General features: G+C 33.5%; 1 protein-coding gene across 3 annotated transcripts in view; it reads left to right on the top strand.

Moving 5' to 3' along the window:
- Positions 1 to 22411, top strand: part of LOC133195940 (acylamino-acid-releasing enzyme-like) — a 31507-nt gene that overhangs the window by 1192 nt on the left and 7904 nt on the right. Inside the window, exons 1-22 of one of the 3 annotated variants that reach the window (XM_061331926.1) lie at positions 2132 to 2178; positions 2419 to 2486; positions 9090 to 9322; positions 10162 to 10255; positions 10421 to 10499; positions 10631 to 10770; positions 11158 to 11295; positions 11748 to 11836; positions 11982 to 12022; positions 12200 to 12321; positions 13284 to 13341; positions 13794 to 13894; positions 15286 to 15337; positions 15560 to 15645; positions 16611 to 16746; positions 16907 to 16984; positions 17205 to 17285; positions 17368 to 17456; positions 19274 to 19384; positions 19709 to 19757; positions 20136 to 20166; positions 20433 to 20535. In XM_061331926.1, coding sequence (XP_061187910.1) covers positions 9141 to 9322; positions 10162 to 10255; positions 10421 to 10499; positions 10631 to 10770; positions 11158 to 11295; positions 11748 to 11836; positions 11982 to 12022; positions 12200 to 12321; positions 13284 to 13341; positions 13794 to 13894; positions 15286 to 15337; positions 15560 to 15645; positions 16611 to 16746; positions 16907 to 16984; positions 17205 to 17285; positions 17368 to 17456; positions 19274 to 19384; positions 19709 to 19757; positions 20136 to 20166; positions 20433 to 20535 — 1860 coding nt within the window. In that variant the 5' untranslated portion in view covers positions 2132 to 2178; positions 2419 to 2486; positions 9090 to 9140. Of the gene's footprint in view, positions 1 to 2131; positions 2179 to 2418; positions 2487 to 5550; positions 5572 to 9089; positions 9323 to 10161; positions 10256 to 10420; positions 10500 to 10630; positions 10771 to 11157; positions 11296 to 11747; positions 11837 to 11981; positions 12023 to 12199; positions 12322 to 13283; positions 13342 to 13793; positions 13895 to 15285; positions 15338 to 15559; positions 15646 to 16610; positions 16747 to 16906; positions 16985 to 17204; positions 17286 to 17367; positions 17457 to 19273; positions 19385 to 19708; positions 19758 to 20135; positions 20167 to 20432; positions 20536 to 22411 lie in introns of those variants that run through there. The other 2 variants (XM_061331925.1, XM_061331924.1) reach the window with 2 other exon arrangements.

The following is a 22411-nucleotide window of genomic DNA, read 5'->3' as shown; positions in this document are numbered from 1 at the left end:
CAATCAAGGTATTATTATCCAATAGTTCCATTTCCAGTAGATTAACATAGAACATCCAATGTAAATGTCTAGTCAACATTTTTGACTGCACTAGTACTAGATGGTTTTAAGTTGTCTTGGAGGCTAAGTAGATGTTTCTTCCTTTGCTGAATTTATGAGTGGCAGTCATACATGGGTTTAAAATAATAATCCAGTGGTACGTCATAAGAATCATAATCAATTCATCCTGTTCCATTCTTTTACCTTGCATTTCCTTTAAATGAGTGCCAACATCAGAACTCTGTCATGTATGCAAGCTCAGCTAGGGTACATGATTAATCTGCAGATCCTTTGATTCCAAATTTCATCTGCAAAAAATTTGAAGTTATAATAAGTTAGTATATTTTCAATGTTCCGTTGGTCATGAAAAGCCAGTCAATAGAAAAATCATATGCATCAATATTTAATTAGCAACTTAAATACTTGTAATTCATAGAATACCACACTGAGACTGTCAATTGTACACTCTGACCTAATCTGTTCTTACCATATTTATAGTTCTTAATTAAACTGTAATTCCTGATAACATTCTGCATTAAATATATCAAACTTAAATACACTGATAATTAACATATAAACATATTTTTTTTTTAATTAGTAATATCTGAAATGAGAGGGGGGATAATAAATTTCAAAGCACTTACCCTATTCTCAGATCAGCATATCTTTGAAATTTTCCTTCATTGTGGCTGCACCCTGGTAATATCTAATTGATCTTTAATCATTTCCTCATCCCATGGACATACTGGATACATTTGTAACTTTTAAAGGTTAGCATCTAGTTCAATATGGTGATGACATGTATTTCCAAAAGCATATTTCAGTTCTTCACTGTATTAATCCATATACTTTCAATGTCCCTCACAAACATTTTGTGTTGAAATTTTGAACTGGTCTTAGAAGGCGCACAAATCCTAACTGGCTCTCCTCATTGGATACTGCCCCACCTTAAGTAACAGTGGGGGACACAACAGGTTGTTTAAGTAGAGGAAAGCATTTTCAAATTGATGGGAGATGAAGATTAGAAGCTCAAAAAATTAAGAATTTATTCCTGCCTGATCCCCAATCATTTGTGATGCTATCATCAGGAAGTGTTAACACTTAACACATGGTCAATTTGTAATAAAGGCTTGGGAAAGCTTGGACCACATAGAGTGTCAAAGTATTGTATTTCCTCACGTGAGCCTCACGTGACGAATTGAGACTTGTAAATCTTTGGTTTTGGTTCTACTTGTAATACTGAATTTTGACTATGTCCAATTTCCTCACCTCTTGCTCACCTCTTGCTCACGTGAGAAAACTGAACTTAGAAAAATCACTACCAATGCTATATCTTAAATTAGGCTGTTCTTAGGTGAGCAAATTGAATAGACTTTTGCTCATGAGCATCCAAGTGAGCATTATTTTGCACATGTGCATTTTGGTTAGTATTTTCCTCCCTAACAGAGACTAACAATCTGCACATGAGCAAAATCCAATTCTACCTAATTTGCATACAATTCTTACTTGATTCTCATGTGAGTCTCATGAGCTGCTCATGAGCATTTGTTAGAATGTTTGGTACGGGAGTCAGGTTTCAGCCTTATCATTATGCATCCCTAATTCTCATGATCATACTTCATTTCTTCAAGAAAGTGTGTCAGGGCAAAGTCACCCATGGGCCACTTGTGAATTATTTGAAATCGGCATTTCTGACATTAAGTCTTCTCTACAATATATTGTATACAGGGATATTTTTGCCCCCATTTTATTTTCACCCTATTCGCCCTAATCACGGGTGAATTTAAATCAGACTAGTTCAAGGAACATAGTATAAATTCTGAAACAGAATTGTGACTGGGCGAATTTAAAATGGGGAAAAATTGCTCGCAAGTGTGAAAGGGGAAAAATAATATGGGACGAAAATAACCTTGTATACAGTATATACATGGCTAGTATATAATTGAACTTCAATATTAATAACAGTGATTAACTATGTCCAAAAAAAAAAAGAATTATCATCTACATCACCAACATGACTAGTGCTTTTTAGTTTTGTACATTATGTAGCTATGGTAATTGTAGGATGTTCCAAAATGTGTGTTGTGTATTTCCCTCACCTGGAACTGATGTGGGAAATTATTAATTTTAATCTTCCAGGTATAGTATTTTTTTGGGAAATGTTCTTATTTAGAATATCAACATATGCAGAATGCCACAAAGAAGTGGCATTTGCAGCATTGAACATGTTAACAATTTCATCATCAACAGTAAAAAATATGTCAATAAACAGGTTTCCTGCAAATGATAACAATGAAAGTGTGGATAAAATGCTGTGGCATGGTTTGATTCACCTTAAGAATTTCAATTAGACAAAGTTGTGTTCTGAACACTTTATAGGCAAATGAGGATCATCCAAGGAACATCAAATACCAAGTGTACTCCAAATATGGATATTTAAATTATTGGTGAGTATACAATATTGCCCAAACATTGAAAAACATATATATAAATAATAATAATAATTGTTGACTGAGTGCAAAGAAATTCAAACTATGATACAGGCTTTAGGTATGCAATTCATTTTGACACATATCTTGCATATAAGCATGCAGTATAACACGCTTATAAATAGCAAACTTGCTCATAATGAATTGACAATTAGAGCTAAGGGAATATCTTTTCTCTTTAAAATATAATGTAAACTTAATGAATAAAATGAGTTACCCTTATAACAAAGCAAAATCATCCATCACTGGCAGGCCTCTAAGTGGCCTCTAAAATTTAGGCACCAGCTGGTGCCTTATCAAAAAATTTTAGTCACCAATACAAATTTTTAGTCACCAGGCAATTTTTCTAAGGTGCCACTTTAAAAGTGAATAGAATATAGGAACCCCTGACGTGCCTAACAAAACTCGACTTGTCCATTGCTAAAAATAATTTCCTCTTCTTTTAAATTTCTTTTCATTTTTTCAGAAAAATTGTTAAAAATGTGAAAATTTCCGGAATTAAACGATCGCCAAGTCAGTTTAAAATGGTTGTCAATTTGGCGACTTATGGAAAAACTTTAGGCGCCATGGCGACTAAATTAGTCACCAATTAGAGCCCTGACTGGCTCTTCATTATAAGCATGTTGCTGTATTAATATATCTATCTATAGTTACATAGTTAAATCTTAATCTGCAGCTCTGTTCAATTTATTTGAACCCACCTTCTTTTTTACCAAATAAATAAAAAAATAAAATACAGCATCAGGTAGACTGAGACCAAGAATTAGTTAAGACAGCTGTCACCAGGTAGATTGAGACCAGGAATTAGTACAGACAGCTGTCACCAGGTAGAATGAGACCAGGAATAAGTACAGACAGCTGTCACCAGCACCAGGTAGACGGAGACTAGGAATTAGAACAGACAGTTGTCACCAGGTAGATTGAGACCAGGAATTAGTACAGACAGCTGTCACCAGCACCAGGTAGACTGAGACCAGGAATTAGTTCAGACAGATGTCACCAGCACCAGGTAGACTGAGACCAGGAATTAGTTCAGACAGCTGTCACCAGCATCAGGTAGATTGAGACCAGGAATTAGTACAGACAGCTGTCACCAGCACCAGGTAGACTGAGACCAGGAATTAGTTCAGACAGCTGTCACCAGCATCATGTAGATTGAGACCAGGAATAAGTACAGACAGCTGTCACTAGCATCAGGTAGATTGAGACCAGGAATTAGTTCAGACAGCTGTCACCAGGTAGACTGAGACCAGGCATTAGTACAGACAGCTGTCACCAGCATCAGGTAGATTGAGACCAGGAATTAGTTCAGACAGCTGTCACCAGGTAGATTGAGACCAGGCATTAGTACAGACAACTGTCACCAGCATCAGGTAGATTGAGACCAGGAATTAGTTCAGACAGCTGTCACCAGGTAGACTGAGACCAGGCATTAGTACAGACAGCTGTCACCAGCATCAGGTAGATTGAGACCAGGAATTAGTTCAGACAGCTGTCACTAGCATCAGGTAGACTGAGACCAGGAATTAGTACAGACAGTTGTCACCAGATAGATTTGGACCAGGAATATGTTCTATTTCCATAAGTGAACTCTTCAAAATTAGAGGCGCGTTTGGTCGTCTGACTGGAACAGCATGGCATTGCAGATAATACAAAACATGCCAATCTCAATCCAATTTTAAATGTTAAATGTATTTGTCATTTCAATTAAAGAACAGAAGAACTAAAAGACATATGTAAGAGAGCGAGAACCCTAAATTTATCATCCATTAATAAAAAATACGACATTTCTGAGGCATGTGTATTGCATTTAGAGGTACCATACGATAAATAGATACAAAGATCAACAATAGATATAAATTGATATCGTTGTCATTCATACTCTTGTTGTATATAAAGTTCACAACAATAAAATATTACATTAGTTCAGATAGCTGTCACCAGGTAGAATGAGACCAGGAATTAGAACAGACAGTTGTCACCAGGTAGATTGAGACCAGGAATTAGAACAGACAGCTGTCACCAGCACAAGTTTGCATACATGATTATTTTAGGAGTGATGGAAAACACCACCGATATCAGTAATTTTGTCTATATTGTAAGTGTTAACACAAATGAAACCATATTGCTCTGTGAACCAGATAATTAGTACAGTCAAACCTCGTTATTTCAAACACTGTGGGTTCACGAAAAAACTTTGAGATATCCGAAGGTTTGAGATATTGAGAGTAAAATACTTACAGAAATTGTGCTTATGGGGACATTCAAATCACTTCAACATAGCCATGGTATTGAAGATATCTGTGTTTGAGATACCAAAGTTCAGTTGAACTTTGGAGAGGGACTTAAATTTACTATACATATAACTGTGTTTTAATTTATTGTTATTGTGGTCAAGATGTCAAAGATTGACAATTGTTGCACAATCATGTTGATTTGGAGATCTTAAATCTGTCACTAGAATCTTGTATAAGAAATCAAAGACTGAGCCTCATAAGCACAAAAATTAACTCAATCAATCTTGGGCATCAAAGTCTTTCACTCAGCCTAGGTGAAGGAGGTGTATACATGTGATGTTTACTTCTTCAATGAATCTGAGTCAGATGTGTTCCTCATTTGCCAGTTAGCCATTGGTCTCTACACTGATACCACACTTTTCGTAGTCTCTATTTAATTTTTCAATTGATTCATTTATGTGTGGGGAAAGTTAAACATTTTTTTTAACTGACAGTGTCCATAATTTATCTATTAGGGAAAAAAAAGGCTGAGTTGATCAGACAAAAATGTTCACTAAATTCTATTTTACAGTACACTAAGTACAGATCAAATGCAGGTAAATTCAGAAAAATTCTAGGCAGAATTAATGCAGACTTTTAATGTTCACACCTCTTAATCCATCAAATGTGTGCAAAATTGGAACGCACCAAATGTTAAACCCCTCAGTTTTAATGCATAGACATGATAGATAAGGTATACACTTATAGATGTATGTCAACATATAGTGGACTGAAATATTGATCCATACTGGAAAGTAACTATGGTGGTATGTGCATTCTTTGCTTAAAAGTCAAATTGAACTTACTGTAATATATTTAAATTAAAATGTTTACGTTTTAAAGGAATGACTGAATTGAATAAAAACATGAAAAAATATGCATGTCAAAACTTTCATACGAACTTCATTAATCCGAATTTTAATTCTCTCTCATTATTAAAGATCATTTCCTGGTTAATGTATGTTATATTTATCATGGCTTAGAATTTACCAATTTTGTGAGCAGTGAGTTTGTGAGAAAGTGTTTCTGAAGACTTATATGCCCTGTACACATGAATGAGCATTAAATTTTTGATTTGCAGTAAATTAATTAATGTGAAGTAAAATAATGCAAATTAACTAATGCCAATCAAATAGCGTTCACACAACAGCTAATGTAAAATAATCTGCATTTATTTAAAATTCAGGATAGTGTTATCAATCTTCATATGCTAATACATACTGATGAGAGCTATCCAACTGCATCAATATTTTTTGACCTTGACTTTTCCTTTGACCTTGACCTCACTTTTCTTAAATTAGTGTTTAGCTCAGTTCTTAAGAAACCATTCAGGACAGTGTTATCAAACTTCATATGCTGATACATACAGATGAGAGCTATTCAACTGCATCAACATTTTTTTACCTTGACCTTCCATTTGACCTTGACCTTACTTTTCTCAAATTGTGTTTAGCTTAGTTTTAAAGAAACCATTCATAATATTTTTATCAAACTTCATATGCTAATTCATACTGATGTAAGCTTTTCATCTGCATCAACATTTTGACCTTGACCTTTCCTTTACCTTTAACTTCATTTACTTTAAATTAGTGTTTAGCTCTGTTTTAAATAAACCATTCAAAATATTTTTTATCAAACTTAATATGCTGATACATATTTGTGAGAACTATTCAACTGCATCAAAAATATTTGACCTTGAACTTTCCTGTGACCTTGACCTCACTTCCTTAAATTTGCATGTTGCTTAGTTTTAAAGAAATCATTTAAGGTATATTTATGTAAGCTTATGCACTTATACATAATTTGGTGAGAATTTATCACATATATCCAACTTTTTAGATTTCAATTTTAAAGAAACTATTCAAGATATTCTCATCAAATTTCATACACTAATACAAATGTTCATGTTGCATTACTAATATACCCTCGGCAGGGCATTCATGTCCTATGGGAATATTTCTAGTTTTTTTCTGTTTTTCACTCAAAATAGCATACACAATGTATATGTATGGTCAGATATAGAAATTTTTGAAATAGTGAACTGATTTTGTGTCCTGTAGAGATTAAAAATAATGAAATTTACATATTTTATACCAAATTTTAAGGATAACAAACTTTGAAAATATTGAACTGACATTATTTTTTTTTAATTACTGTGAAATCACTAATTTTTGTGGGGATCTAATTTTCTTTTTTCTTTTTCATGGTATGAAGAGTTCCATGAATTCATAACTCCACAAAATATAAAATTTCAAATATATATCAACTTGATACTTCTTCAACATTAAATCAAATCCCCATAAACCAATAATTTTTCTCCAAACCTCGAAAATTTGATCCCATGAAAATATATGTTTTACAATATTTGAATTTGATATTCAATTCATTGGAAATTTTCATACTCCAAGGTATGTTTTGTATTATAAATATTTCCCTGAATATATTCAGTAGTAATAATTAATATGATGTCTCACACACTACTAAGTCTAGGAGAAACTTGGATATTGTAACTTGGAAATGTGCATTTCTAACCTATCTGAAAAAGAAATTTGTTGCTGAAAATTTTTGTCATTGTGCAGTCTTGCATAATTCAAGTCGCAGAGTAAGGAGTTGATCCTTACGTCGCGGGTTCGAATCCCACTGTGGGACATGGAGACTGGTCCTTCGGATGTCGAGACCACATATACCGAGGTCCCGTGTCGCAGTAGGTGCTGGCACGAAAAAGATCCCTCACTGCTCAATGGCCGTAAGTGCTGAGTATAGGACAAAATTTGCAGGTCTCCACTGGCAAGTGGTGGCGTCTCTATATGAGTGAAAAATTCTCAAGAGGGACGTTAAACAACATACAAACAAACAAATCTTGCATAGTTCTAAAAAAAACTTCTAAATGAGAAGAAAAAACTTTTGCTACAGTCTTTATTTCCATGTTTATCAATAAACTTAGTTACTCTCCTTCATATGTAGACTTGATGTATCCCAATAAACTCAAAATAGAAGATGCAACAGACTCTGTCACAATCTGTTTTTTCATATATATTTGGATGTTTTGCCAACTATAATCTAAAAAAAAAAATTCAAGATTATTGCTGCATAAAATCGTTAAATGAAAATACATTTCTTTTTTAATGGAGATAATGAATCGATAAATGTGCATATGACAATTAATATTTCCCCATGGAATTGAAATGAATATCAACGCCCCTGAACAGATTTTGTCATTGGAGGGTGATATACTGTGGTTGGTGTTCGACATTTACAGAGTTGACAATTTTAATCCTCATGGCTGGTAAACATCATAACAAACATGGAAGCCAGTTAAAGGTATAATGAAACATTTATTTACTGGGTTGTTGGGCAGGATGCATTTTGCCAAATCCTTGAACCAAAATGGCTGCCTTCAGCCTAACAACCTCTGAGGCAAACAGTTTGATTCTTGGGTCCCACAAAATTCCATTTTGCTCTCAAACCCAATCAATATATGTACATACATAATATTTGAATTCTTTCAATATGAATACTGTCAATGTTTAATGTCAAAAACTTTAAGATGTTAAAAAATTGACTATTAATTGTCAGATAACTGATAATTACATATGTACAGGTATGCTAGGAATAATCCTAAGGTGTAGGTTGTGTATTTATTTATACATGCATGGTCATAAAAGAGACTGTTAAAGTTGAAAATGACTCATATGATAAATACCCAAACTCCATTTTAGTTTTCCTATCTCCAAGATTAGCACTGAGGTATACCTTTCACATTTGTTACACTTGATTGCTTTTTGGCTACCTGCATGGAATGGATGACATGTGTCGTACATTGCCTTTGCAGTCATTTTATTGTCCATCATTTTAGGGAACATTTCATTTGTCTGTCAGTCTGTCTGTCACAAAAACTTTAAACTTGGTTATAACTTTTGAATGTAGAAAGAGTGCATTTACATTTCATATGTACATTACCTGTGACAAGCCCTTTCCAAAACCTTTCCAAATATACTATGTTACTTGATCCTTGATCTTGAAGTTTGTCCCACTTTTCAGAAATTTTGTCAATCAGAGAAGATAGGAGTTCATATTTGAAGTGTAAATAATCTGTGTCAATCCTTTCCTAATGCACTATGATTTTTGACCCTGTGACTGACATTTAAGTTTGAACTACTTTTCAAAATTTTTAACATTGATGAAAACTTTCTAAGAATTGCACCTGCAGATCCAAGACTTGGGTTATCTTTAAACTATTTACACATTAACTTCACATGATACTGATTCTTTTTCCCTTTGATAGCTCACTTCCGCAATTGAAGTTTACAAAAGATTGGTTTCCCACCCAGAGCCAATGGTAGCCTGGTTCTCTTATAATGGAATCCAGAACCAGATTGTGGTTAATTCGGTTTGGAACCAAAGTGACCTTGACAGATTGGAGAAAGTCAAGTTCACAAAGAGTTACCATGTCAGTGAGGATAGCCCTGCCAAGTTTGAAGTAAATCACAGGAAGATTTCTACAACAGATAGTAATATGTAGGTATACTGATCTAAATTTTTGTTAAATAGATAAAAAAAATAATTATTAACAGAGGGGAGAAATCATTTCTGATGCATTTAACAATTATTTTGATTTTTTCCTTGGTATCTTCTAGCTGTTACACAGTCAGGATTACAAGGTCAAATTAGGGCTTTGCAAGTAATTTTTCTGTCTTTCTTATAATCCACTAATTTCTATTCTACTTCACAACTCTTCTCATGATTTTCCTATTATCTTCAAATTCAGAACCAGGTATGTTATTTAAGCAGGCAGTAAAATTTATTTTGATACCATTATATTGATCATGTATGACATCCAGATTGGGACTGGGGTTGAGGAGTTTTCCCCAAACTTTATAAGAATGGATGGACACAGGGATATAACTACTGAATTTTTTCATATTAATACAAGATCTCTAGAAAAGGATGGAACTCCGATGAGCTCTCTTTGGGTACTGTTTTATTTAACCAAGACTTGCGACCAAGGGAACTGGGATATATCCAATCAATCTATAGAACTTTTGTTTGTCCATCAGTTGTTGCTGGAGCTATGGAATTCACCTGAGCACATGTTGAGGATAAAAACTTCAGATTTGTATGAATACTTCATTAGTGATGGAGAGTCAACATTTTTAGACCAATATATTTTATTCAAAGAAAGAGGTAGTGCGAAGAAAAATTAACAAACTCTTTAGGGAAGTGGCTTACAAATGCTGTACAACTTCTTTGTGTCTTAAAAGATTTAATTAGAACAGAGATTGTTCAGTTGAATTTAATTTCTTATATTTAATCTAAACATATATGTTAGAATGAAGAAGTTCTGATGAATTTTTCAGTATGTATGATGAAGAAGCACCCTCAGGAAAATTTAATGCCATAGTCCGCAAATTCACACCAAAAAAAGGAGGAGACGAAAAACAATTCATTGAGGTAGGAAGGAGCAATTCTGGAAATAAAATACATGTACTGGTCAACTTGTACTTTAAGCTGATAGATTGCTAACACACTGATTTATATTTATGAGATGATATTTAACTCATGCAGATCAACTTCACAGGACAACTAAGTTTAATCATTTTGTTATAACTAATACAGATTTGGAATCACTGCAAGAAGATAAAACAATTTGATGTTCTTGGCAAAGAGAAACATGGAAAGATTTGCACTAAGGATGGTAATGCAATATGCCAAATTTCATCAAGTTTGGCAGAAAAACTAGTAAAAGATTTTCAATTCTTTGACCAAACAAACTGAGACAATTTTTTTCCCCCTCATTTACTTAAATAAAATTTATTTTTTCTACAGGACAGTTTGGATGTATACACTGGTCTAAAGATGAAACAAAGCTGTTGTATATATCAGAGAAAAAGGCTCCAAAGATGGTGTCGTACTTTGATACCAAGAAGGGAGAAGTAGACAAGCCAGACGAGGAACCTTCTGTCAGGGTAAATACAGAGTTTTCTCCCCTGAATTTATCTTCTTTTTCTATATATTGACAAAAATGCTAAAACAATTAACAGAATGTATTCAGAATGCTCAATTGCAAATTCCTTGCAAATCATAAATCATGGCAGCTTTTTATATTTTTGTATAGCTTTCATTGTATTTTGGAAACTCATAATGTACTGTAGGTATAATTATATACCCAGATTATTTGGCTGGAACACAATTATTTTGACTCAAACGTAAAATGTCAAGGTCATATGTGGTTCATGACCAAACATCCTGATGTACATCCCTGCCTGCCTTACATCTCTTTGTATCTTAGAATTTAACATTCAGTACACAGAAATTTTTAAACTTTTTAAAAATGTCTTTTATTTCTTTTTCAGGGTCATGAACATGACTTTAAACAAGATTGGGGAGAACAGTTGGTAGGAAAACACAAGCTGGCATTAAATGTCCTGGACTTAGACAGTGGCGATATAAATACACTGGACACCCTGCCTGATGATATCACTGTTGGACAGGTAACAATAATTTACATTATAACTCTCTACCATCAGCTCATATATATTCACCTCTTTTATTGGCATTGGCACATGTATATCACAATAGGTGATGAGCACAAGAAATTGTACATTTGTTTTAATTCATTATAATTAAATGCTTGTGCTAATGTTTGTTCTTTAAGGTAGAAATTAACTAAGTAGATCTAGAAGTATTTGTTTAATTTGAAATAATTCTTGGAATATCCTGCTCTATTGATTACAATTAGTGGAAATTCATTAATTCTCTGAGAATCTTCTTTGCTCAAGGTTGTATCATCTCAGGTGACTGTTAAGGCCCTTGGGCCTCTTGTTTGAAATGTTGGGTTTATCAACAATAAATATACAAAACTGCTTTTAAACATTTGTATGGTTCTAAAAAAAAACAATTATGATTAATATGATGAACAATTATGGTTATGAAAATGAAACAGGCCATCTGGACTCCAGACAATGGGATCATATTTGTGGGATGGAAGCATGACCCATACAGACTTGGACTGACCTACTGTCCAATTAGACGGCAAGTTATTTATAATTTCTGAACTCTTTAGACTGTGTTTAAGATTTACATATGGGTCTATAGACTATTAATTGTGTCATACCTAACCAGATTTTTGAGTGCCAAGTTGTTTTATATGATGAATTTAAGTCATTTAATTTTTCAGGTCAGCAATTTATCTTTGGGATTCCAAAACATCATCCATAAGTAAGTTTATGATTATTTTCAGTAATTTGTGTGCATAGTAATTTTAAAAAACAAAATCATTTTAAAAAGTGTTGATTTAAGTCCACTATGATACTTAAAAATTATGAGAATGTGTAGAATTTGTGTATTCAAATGTTGTGATGTTTTAATCAGTTGTGATGTTTTTTATCCAAAAAGAGCAGCTTAGTGAAGATGGCAGGGCCAGCTGGTTACCAAGGTTAAGTTTGGATGGGTCAAAGTTGATTTACCTAGACAACGATATAGGAGGACCACACTACCAGTGTTCAAGGTTGATGATGGTACATGGTGTTTCTCTCTCTCTCTCTCTTAAAATTCCAATATTATATGCTTATTTAATTGAGTAGATATATTTGTTTTGCATTTTTTTGAATTGTACTTTTATCATGCCCCCGTATCGAAGATTCAGGGGTATGTAGTTTTTGTCCTGTCTGTCTGTTTGTCTGTTTGTCCGCAAAAACTTTAACCTTGCCCATAACTTTTGATTGGTTGGAGCTATGGCTTTCATATTTCACATGTGTATTCCTTTCTTTAGGTACCACCATATTTGACCTTTTGAACTTTTGAACAATTGATGCTAGGGCTTTCATACTTCCTTTTGACAAGGCCTTCCTTTGGATACCAACAACTTTGACCCTTTGACCTTGGAGTTTGACCCACTTTTGGAAAACTTTAACCTTGGCCATAACTTTTGAACAATTGGTGCTAGGGCTTTCATACTTTACGTATGTAATCCTTGTGACAAGACCTTTTTTTGTATACCTACAACTTTGACCCTTTGACCTTGGAGTTTGACCTACTTTTGGAAAACTTTAAACTTGTTCATAACTTTTGAACGATTGGTGCTTCAGCTTTCATATTTCACCTGGCCTTTCCTTGAACACCATTAATTTTGACCATTAGACCTTGACATTGATGTTTGGCATACTTTTGAAAAACTGTAACCTTTTCTATATCTATTCAATGGTTGATGCTAGGGCTTTCATATTTCACAGGTTTATTCCTCGAGACAAGACCTTACTTTGGGTGCCAACATAATTGATTTGCATTTGAGAAAGTTTAACCTTTGCTATAAGTTGCCATTCGGGGGCATCAGTGTTTCACAAACACATCTTGTTACATGTAAATTACTCAAGGTATACTTAAAAAAGAACACATATGCATATATAGTCTCTCTGTAATTTCAGTGTTTCTAGGTTCATGTATGTAGTGTTAATTTGTACAATGCATCAATGTTTTTCAGTGTGATATGAAGTCAGGAAACCTTACTGTTCTGGTGGACATTATCAAAGATCCTAAAGGTATGACTGAAAAATAAAAATTGTGCACTTTGTGCACTTTATCATTTTCACTTACAGAGGCAATATTGCTTCCACAAGATTGTTTAATGTCGTGGTTTAATGAGCATTGCGACACACCGATTTCGGTCTGTCTGTCAAAAGTTTGATCAAAAAGTGAACTTTATTGAGAAGAGGTAAAAAAGAAAGGTCAAAAATGGAAGGTGAAATTCAAATTTTCACCATACAGCTTTCAGGCGTTTTTTTTTCTCACCAAAATATCTTGTTGTCAAAACTGCTGTTATTTCACATTTTCACGTACTGTAAGTCACAATAATTTTATGAGTCCGATTATATTTTTAAAAAAAAGTTACTGTGAATTTTAACAGGAAGTAATTTGTATTACTTACTCTTATTGTCTTTCAAAAGTATAGTCTTCGTTAACATAATCTCAATCTCACCCTTTTGATTGATAGGGGAGGAATTTCCTGGTGTGTATAGCATGTCATTACCACAGCGATGCTGGGCTCCCGATGGAAAACGTGTAGTCTTTAACAGTATATGGAGACGTCAAATGGTAATTTTATCTGTAACTTTTCAGCAATTGAGTCCTCTCACACTTCAAACTTGGTGAATCTTAATTTTTTTTCTTGGAAATTAAATTGTTTGTCTTGTAAATTCAAGAAAAAAAAGCCTGCAATATTTTAAGAATTCTAAACTTATTTATTATACCTCTACTGTTATTACTCTATATAAAATTAATACCATAAAACTGTCTATTTCCCTGAGAAGATACTATTTCCCTCATCGGAGGACTACTCCCTGAAAAATCGGAGCTACTCCCTGGGACTACTCCCTCATGAATATTTATTAATAATTTTAACCAATTAAAATGATCAGTGGGCGTAGCGTTCAAGGAATCTGTGACGTAATGTTATTAGCAAGGTAACTATGACGTCAAAACATTTCAACATGCAATGTCAAAGTCATTGGAATTCTAGCAAAATGAAGACAACGATAATCCTTCAAAGTGTCAGTGAAATTATTTCTCCCATGATTGTTATTTGAATTCTTTCAAAATGCTACATTTCCCACACTTTTAGCCTGATTTCAATAAAACTTGGGACACTGGTATAGTACACCTAGATACACAATGCGGCAATGGTTGCTAAAAATAGGATATGTGGAATTATTTTGAATGCTACTTTCCTGCATAATTGATCTGATTTCAACAAAACTTGGTAAGCAAGTAGACTATAACAAGGATCATAAATCTATTTATCAGTGTTCCTATACAGGGATTAATCTATAGCATATTTACTACAGATATTCAGTATTTTTCCCCAGTTGTAAGAGAAAATTTCCCCTGAATATCCAATTTTCCCCTTTTGATGAGTAAAAAATTCCCCTTACAATAACAAAAAGCTCAAATAATTTTTTTTCCTTCATAAAAACTCGAAATTAAAAGTAAAAATTTTCATCAGATGTGAAATATTGTTTTACTTTGCTATTTTATCCACTCTATGTTTTGTTTGTTGTTTAATGTCCCTCTCGAGAATTTTTCACTCATATGGAGACGCCACCTCTTGCTGGTGGAGAACTGCAAATTTTGACCTATGCTCGGCACTCGAGCCATTTAGCAGTGAGGGTTCTTTTTCGTGCCAGCACCTACTGCGACACGGGACCTAGGTTTATACAATCTCATCCGAAGGACCGGTCTCCGCGTATGACAGTGGGATTTGAACCCGCAACATAAGGATCCACTCCTTACTCCATTTATCCACTCTAAATCTTCATTAATTAAAAATGCTGATTTTCCCAATTTCTCCAGGAAAGGTAGTTTCGCCAAAAATCTAGATTAATCCTTGCTATAGTTACACATTTGCAAGTCCAGGTGCCACTTTTTCTCTTTTATATTCACAACCCAGTAGAGTTACAGTCTTGTCAGAGACTTCTGGTTTATTGTAGGCAGTCCTGGTGGTGGACACGGAGACAAAGAAGATCACCCCCATTCTCTCTAGTGAGTGTCCTTGACTCTGCCTCTATCATTTATATTTACTTCAGATAAATCTTCTTTGAGGAGATTGGTTTATTAAAATTGCAGCATAAACTTGCAACAAATTTGCAACAGATTTTTTTTTAATTTAAGATTGGTAGTAATTGATCACAATTTTCAAGCTTGTGATTTTATTATGAATTATCAGAATGGATAATAGTTAAACTTGAATGTATTTATTTTTAGAACCTCATGGATGTCTGAAAGTCACTGATATATTTCAAGACAGAATGCTTGTAGTTCAGTCCAGCATAAACCAGTTACCGTACTTTGTAAGTGTGCATATTAAAGAGAATGTAGTCTAGCCAAAAAAAAAAAAAAAATCTTGTAAACCATAAAAGTAACACATTTAAGTTTTTCAAAATTCTTTGGAATTGACCCCAAAAAAATCATGATTTCTGAGTGTTCATGATATTGAGGCTGAATCTCAAATTAAAGCAAACTGTAGTTGTGACTGTTAATTCATTTCAATGTAACTTTCAATTGTTATTCTAAAAATAAGCCCTTCATATACTGCAATTGAGCTTATTTTATTGACTAATGCTTAAAACATAGATGTTCAGGTATAGGTGCTTAATACTGTGTGGTGGTGTAAATTGCATTTTTTCCCAGGAGTATCCAGTATAAAGTTTGAGTTCATAGAGGTATCAAATGCGTCTCAAATATGTCATATTATGCTTGAATGTTTATCATGAAATATTAACTGTTAATTGAACTTATATCTGTGTTTAAGCATCAAAGATAATTACAACAATCAGGGGAAATAATGACAGCCACACTGGGACTCGGACTCAGGACCTCCCACTAACTGTATAGTGGCTCAGAGGCTCTACTACTGAGCTACTGGGTCATTGTACTGAATCTCTGTTACAATCTTGGGCCCTTTTTCTTAAGGTTTTCTGCCCTGAAAACTTTACTTAGAATCTTTCTTAACCACTTGTTGTTTTCATTGTTGGCTGTAAAATATACCGTACAAGTAATAGGTAAAAGTGTTGGTCAGATAAGGATTTGACCCTGGAACATCCTGCTATTAACTATCTGGGTGCTCTTTGTTGGAGGTAATGGGTGACAAACCCATTAATCCCCATTAAATAGTAATAATTTTATCCACTCTGGCCTCTATACAGTATCATATTTGACTCTTCTGTTCTTCAGCTCTCCAGATTTGGGTAAATTTCAGATTACAGACTTTTCATTGTTTTCATTAACTCTCCCTCTAAATTCCATCTGTTTACAGAGTATATGCAGACTTCCAGAGAGTGGACAGGAATCTTCAGTCATGTTCCATCCTCTTGACAATCCCGAGCCAGTTTTAGACATTAACTTTGAAATTCTCAAATTCCTGCCAACACATCGACCTCATCCGAAATTTGGTAGGTTTACTGGTTCTGACAATTAAAGTGAAAACCCATTGTCAAATCTGATGGCTTTTGTTTCTGGGTTCATAGATTGTAAATCAAAATGTTTTACTCATACACTGTATGTATGAAGTTCATTCCAAAGAAAGTGACAATTTTTTTTTTCATTTTGCAGGTACACATGAATATGAAGCAATTCTAGTCACACCAAAAACTGACCAAGAAAAACACCCATTAATTGTGTTCCCACATGGTGAGTTCATCTTACATTTGTATCAATTCATTTCAAGATGATAGAATACAATCGTCAAGTGGTCAATCTTCTATTAACACTTCACGTCCATCTAAACCTGTGTACATTCACCAATTTCTGATCTCTTCCCCTCCTCCCCCACCACCTTTCCTGGCTCCCAGACACATTTGAGAGGTACCACTTCCATTATCAGTAACCAGAGGGGTATTTTCTATTACAGGGGGACCTCATTCTGTCTTAACAACAGACTACCTGCTTCTCCCTGCAGTGTTTACACTCTGTGGATTTGCTATGGTTTACAGTAAGTAATTTGGATGTATTTTTGTAATATTTCTGCATTATTCATTTAAATGAGTTGTTAATGTTTTCTTGTTGGTCTTCAGTTAATTACAGAGGTTCTATTGGTTATGGAGATGACAGTCTGCGGTCTTTGCCAGGAAATGTTGGAGACATGGATGTCAAAGATTGTCAGGTATAAGAGTATGTCACAAAGTACCTGTATCTGGTTTTAGATTTATAAAAAGGAAAACAGTGCTACAGTTTACCTGCGATTGTCTCCTTTCCTATTAACCCTTAGAAGAAATCTCAATAATTAAAAAAAAACAACATTTTTTTTTTTATTTCATCATTACCATATGAAGTAGAATCTCACAAAGTCACAAATGTCTTTCAACAAGGGAAAGTTGTTTCTTGAAAATTTTCACAACATTATCATTAGTCCTACCTGCTGAGACACTCTTGATTTGAAGTTTTGTATTCTTTTTGAGTTCATTTGGTGTCTGTGGTTAAGGATTGTAGAGATGTCTTTTAGGAACCCCTATAGAAAACCATCCAAAAGGTTTGAGATTTACAGGATGTGGAGACCAAACTTTTTCTTTTATGTAGGATATATTTACATTTCCAAATATTTTTCCTTAAGATTCTTTGCAAATTAGAAAACAGTTCACGTTCTCATGAACTACTGCATGGATGAGCAAGAATATCTCCATTGTGATTGTACTTGAAGTCAAAACATAGTGCAAACTGCTTTTCTTCAAAAATGATTGTTGATTGACAAAAATTTGTGGTAAGTCATCAGAAAAATAATGTAAATATAACATATGAATTTAATTTTTGAGAATTCATGAGGTACATGAACTACAAAACTTCACGTCTGCATATTTATCATGAAGCAATAACATGCTAATAAACTTGGATTTTCTGTTGACCAAAGTTGCACATTTTGCGAGTTCATTTCAAATTCCAAGTACCGGTAAAAATATGCCTCATTTGGGAATCAAATTTCCTCACTAAATCATCCATCTTGCAAATTCAAGCTGGTTTTGAACATCAGATTCCTTGAGGTGTTGCATTATTAAGAAGTTGTCAACTTCATATCATACTTCAAAGTTCTAATAGTATCTTATTGGGAAAGAATGAAATGTATGGCTAGACTGGGAATTGAACCCAGGACCCCTTCATCACAAGTCAGGTGCTGTACCAACTGGGCTATCCAGGCTGATATCCATGGCCCAAACCATTACATTCCTCCCTCCTTAAATTGTCTTTGCCCTCAAAGACACAACCCAAATTCTTTTTACCTCTGGCAGGACTTTCACCTGCAAGTCCAGGGGTGGTCAGCAGCACCAAATTATGTAATGGGAAAGTATGAAATGTTTCGCTGGATCAGGAATGGAACCTGGGACCCCTACATCACTAGTCAGGTGCTCTACCAGCTATTCAGGCCAGTTTCCATGACCCAAACCATTGCAGTTGCATCTTCACTTAAATTGCCGGTGTTGTTAGCAAAAAAATCTTTCTGACACTTTTCGAAGGAGTTAATCAAACTAAAGTCTCCATTTCATTAATGAAATCATCTTCAGTTCTTGAAGTCCCTGATCTTCTTTGATTGTTATGTCTTTTATCATATATTGTTCCTGTTTTCTCAAACTTTGTAGCTAGTCTACTTACAAGCATATTCCAGAAAGCTTCTTTGCCTTTGAAATATTTTCCTTAAATTGATTTTTGGTGAATTATATTGGCCAGGTAATAGAGCTTTACAAGTTCAGTCTCCTGTTAATAAGCTGTATCCATTTTGAAATATATTCAGATGATGACATCAGCATTTATGCCAAAATTAGCCACAATAATGCCAAGTTTTACTGAAATTTTCCATGGTATTTGATGTTTTAAATGATATATAGTTTATATTATAAATATGTTAGATAACAGAGGTATTAGGATTTACAAATAATGTGACCTATAATTATGGAACACCCTACATGTATACAACTTTAATTTTTTATTTAGGAAGTTGCTGAGAGTGTTGTAAAATTAGATCAAATAGACAGGAACAAAGTGGTTGTTTTTGGTGGATCTCATGGAGGATTTCTAACAACACATCTGATTGGTCAATATCCAGTAAGTGACTTATAAAAACACATCTGATTGAACAATATCCAGTGAGTTGCCAAAACAACATCTTTCAAAAATATATAATTTATTTCAAATATAGGTCACATTTCATACACTTATTAATACCTGTGTTTAATAAATACATACTTTTGATTAGAATTTAATTATCAGAATCCTGTTTGTCTTGGCATGTACAATTTATGAATTAACAATTTCTTCAATTAATAATTATTAATTAATACTGTAAACTAATATGACTTCTCTCATACATATTTTGTGTAGATAGACTTAGTGATCATATTAATTTCAAACATTCTGTGCTTTCTGCAGAGTTTTTACAAGGCAGCATGTTGTAGGAATCCAGTTACAAACATTGCAAGTAAGAAACCTCATTACTCCAGTCTCTATCTGCAAATTAATCAGTTACAGTATGAAATACAATGATCAAATTAAAATTTTAGTACAATGAAGGTCATGTTAACTAAGATAATATCTCTGCATATCTTGAATAATACAACTACCCTGCTATACAATCATACATGTAGTTACATATTGTATTATAGGCACAGCTCAAATGCGTGATTCTTTAAAATTGATATTCTCTCACATTTATTGTTATATTAAAATTATTGCTAACAATGGTATACATAAATAATTACAAAATTCATTATATTGATACAAAGCATATTTTACTATGTGTATATATCTATTTGAATCAATTTTTAAAATGCCATAACTCACCCTTTCCCTTGCACAGGTATGATGCCAACAACTGATATTCCAGACTGGTAGGAACAAAGAATTATCTTTATACACTGACTGTACGATCTAAAAAGGACTCTATTTACATTTATGACATCATTTAACCAGCTTCTAAACATTCTAGCACTCAATAGAAAAATCTGAACAACAAACTAATTTGATAAAATGTTAAAAATAACAGTATATGTTTTAAATGACTTTTTGTTGTTCACAGCATAAAAAAAGAGGATAGCAATTAATCAATTTAAACTATCAGTCCTACATGTTGATACTTCCGTTTTTGTTTATGTAGGTGCTATACCGAGAGTGGATTTGAATTCAAATATGATTCTTTAACAACAGGAGAAAAACTTACTGAAATGTGGAAGAAGTCCCCATTACAGTATGTTGATAAGGTAATTAAAATATTCACATTGCACCATGTTGACTTAAAAAGAATCTCCACTGCAGCATGTTATATGTTTACTTTTTTCTGTATCTAATGTGCATATACTTGTATTTATCTCACGTACCAGTGACCTGGTTTCTGAGGGAATATAGAAAAAAGCATGTTAATGATAAGGAGTAAAAATCTACAGTAGTACTTATTTGCTTACTCACCGTTCTGTTTAAAGGACTTATCGCATATTTCTAAATTATTTGAAGTTAAAAGCGTAAAACGTTCCTTATGACCACAGTTTATAAATTTTATGTTTTTACTGCGAATAAACCGCGGTAATTAACCAATTAATGACTCAAATGAAAACCCCTGAATTAAAAATCTAAGTTAATTAGATAGCGATCACGTGACCCTGTGACGTCAAAGGCGACAATGGCTGACCAGCTCTTCACGTAATCTTACTAAAATATACGCGATACAACCTGAATTTTCTGCGTTATGGACGACCAAATTACTGATTTTATCGATATGAATTTTAATATCCAACCTTATATTTTAGAACTGTCAGCAAGAAATAATCTGAAAAATCCATTAACATTGGAAAAATAGCAGCGACGATAGCGAGGGAGACGCGGCGAAGACGAAGAAACTCGCCATCACAATACAATTTGATTTGTCATTTTATCACATGTATTAACTCATTTGATTGACAAATTTAATATTACATAACTTTGTTATTCTTCGTTTTTAACATAACATTAATTTATGCACGTATGCTTTCATATGTTTTGTAAAGGATGGCGGTTTTGAAAAATAATTTTCCGATCACGAAACATTGCCGTAATCAGACCTACAGATTCTAAATGTTTGGAATAAAAAACGAAAATATCTCAAAATTCTTACACCTTAGAACTAGTTAATGTTTCTATAGTTATTGAAAATCACGTTAGGAATTAATTTTTTCAACATTTTTCATAATGAAGCTGCATTTGTCGTTGATAACTTCGTAAATAGTGTGCAACTTCTCATCTCTCTATCACTGAATTGTCGCCTATGACGTCAGAGCAGTATTTCGCCGAAATCCGACTGAAATATGCATATTGCCGTATTTGAATTTCAGCTCTCAATAGCTCTTAAAATATGCTTTCAACAACGTTTATTGTATTCAGAATTTTAATAAACAAGGTTGTAGATAATATTTTTCATAAAATTAAGATTTTTGAAAAATCATGCGATAAGTCCTTTAAGAAATTATACTTTGCCCCTTTTTAAATTCACCCACCTGTGATTAGGGCAAAAGGGCGAAAAAATAACAGGGGTGAAAATTTCCCTGTATACAGAATGTTGATAAGGTACATGTGTATTCCTTGTTACAAGGCTTTTCCTTGGGTACCAACATTTTTGACTTCTTGACCTTGGAGTTTGACCCACTTTTTAAAATTTTACTTTTGAAAAACTTTAATCTCGGCCATATCTATTGAATGGTTGGTGCTAGGACTTTTATATTTCACAGGAGTGTTGCTTGTGACAAGATCTTTCTTTGGGTACCAACAATTTGATACCTTGACCTTGGAGTTTGATTTGCATTTGAGAAACTTTAACCTTCACCTAGGCTGCCATATGGCGGCATCAGTGTTTCACAAACAAATTTTGTTTTTTGTAACTAAAGAAATTTTATTTCAGAATATTTCACCTCTTATTCAAAAGGTTTTAACCTTCCAAATTGTAACCCATGACAACAACCCATTTTAAACATCAAATGACATTTCTAATTTATAAAAAAGACAATTATTAAATTGTAAACAAAATTATGTAAGCCAATAATAAAATTTTGTGTCTTTTTCAAAAGTTTATTAATAGACAATGATCGTATAGTTTTTAATATAAATCCT

This window comes from Saccostrea echinata, unplaced genomic scaffold, assembly GCF_033153115.1.
Source record: "Saccostrea echinata isolate AGI-Se365-2 ecotype Australia unplaced genomic scaffold, CSIRO_AGI_Sech_v1 ptg000029l, whole genome shotgun sequence".
NCBI lineage: Eukaryota > Metazoa > Mollusca > Bivalvia > Ostreida > Ostreidae > Saccostrea > Saccostrea echinata.
Note: the sequence above shows the minus strand (reverse complement) of the source record. Positions and strands in the feature narration are given on the sequence as shown.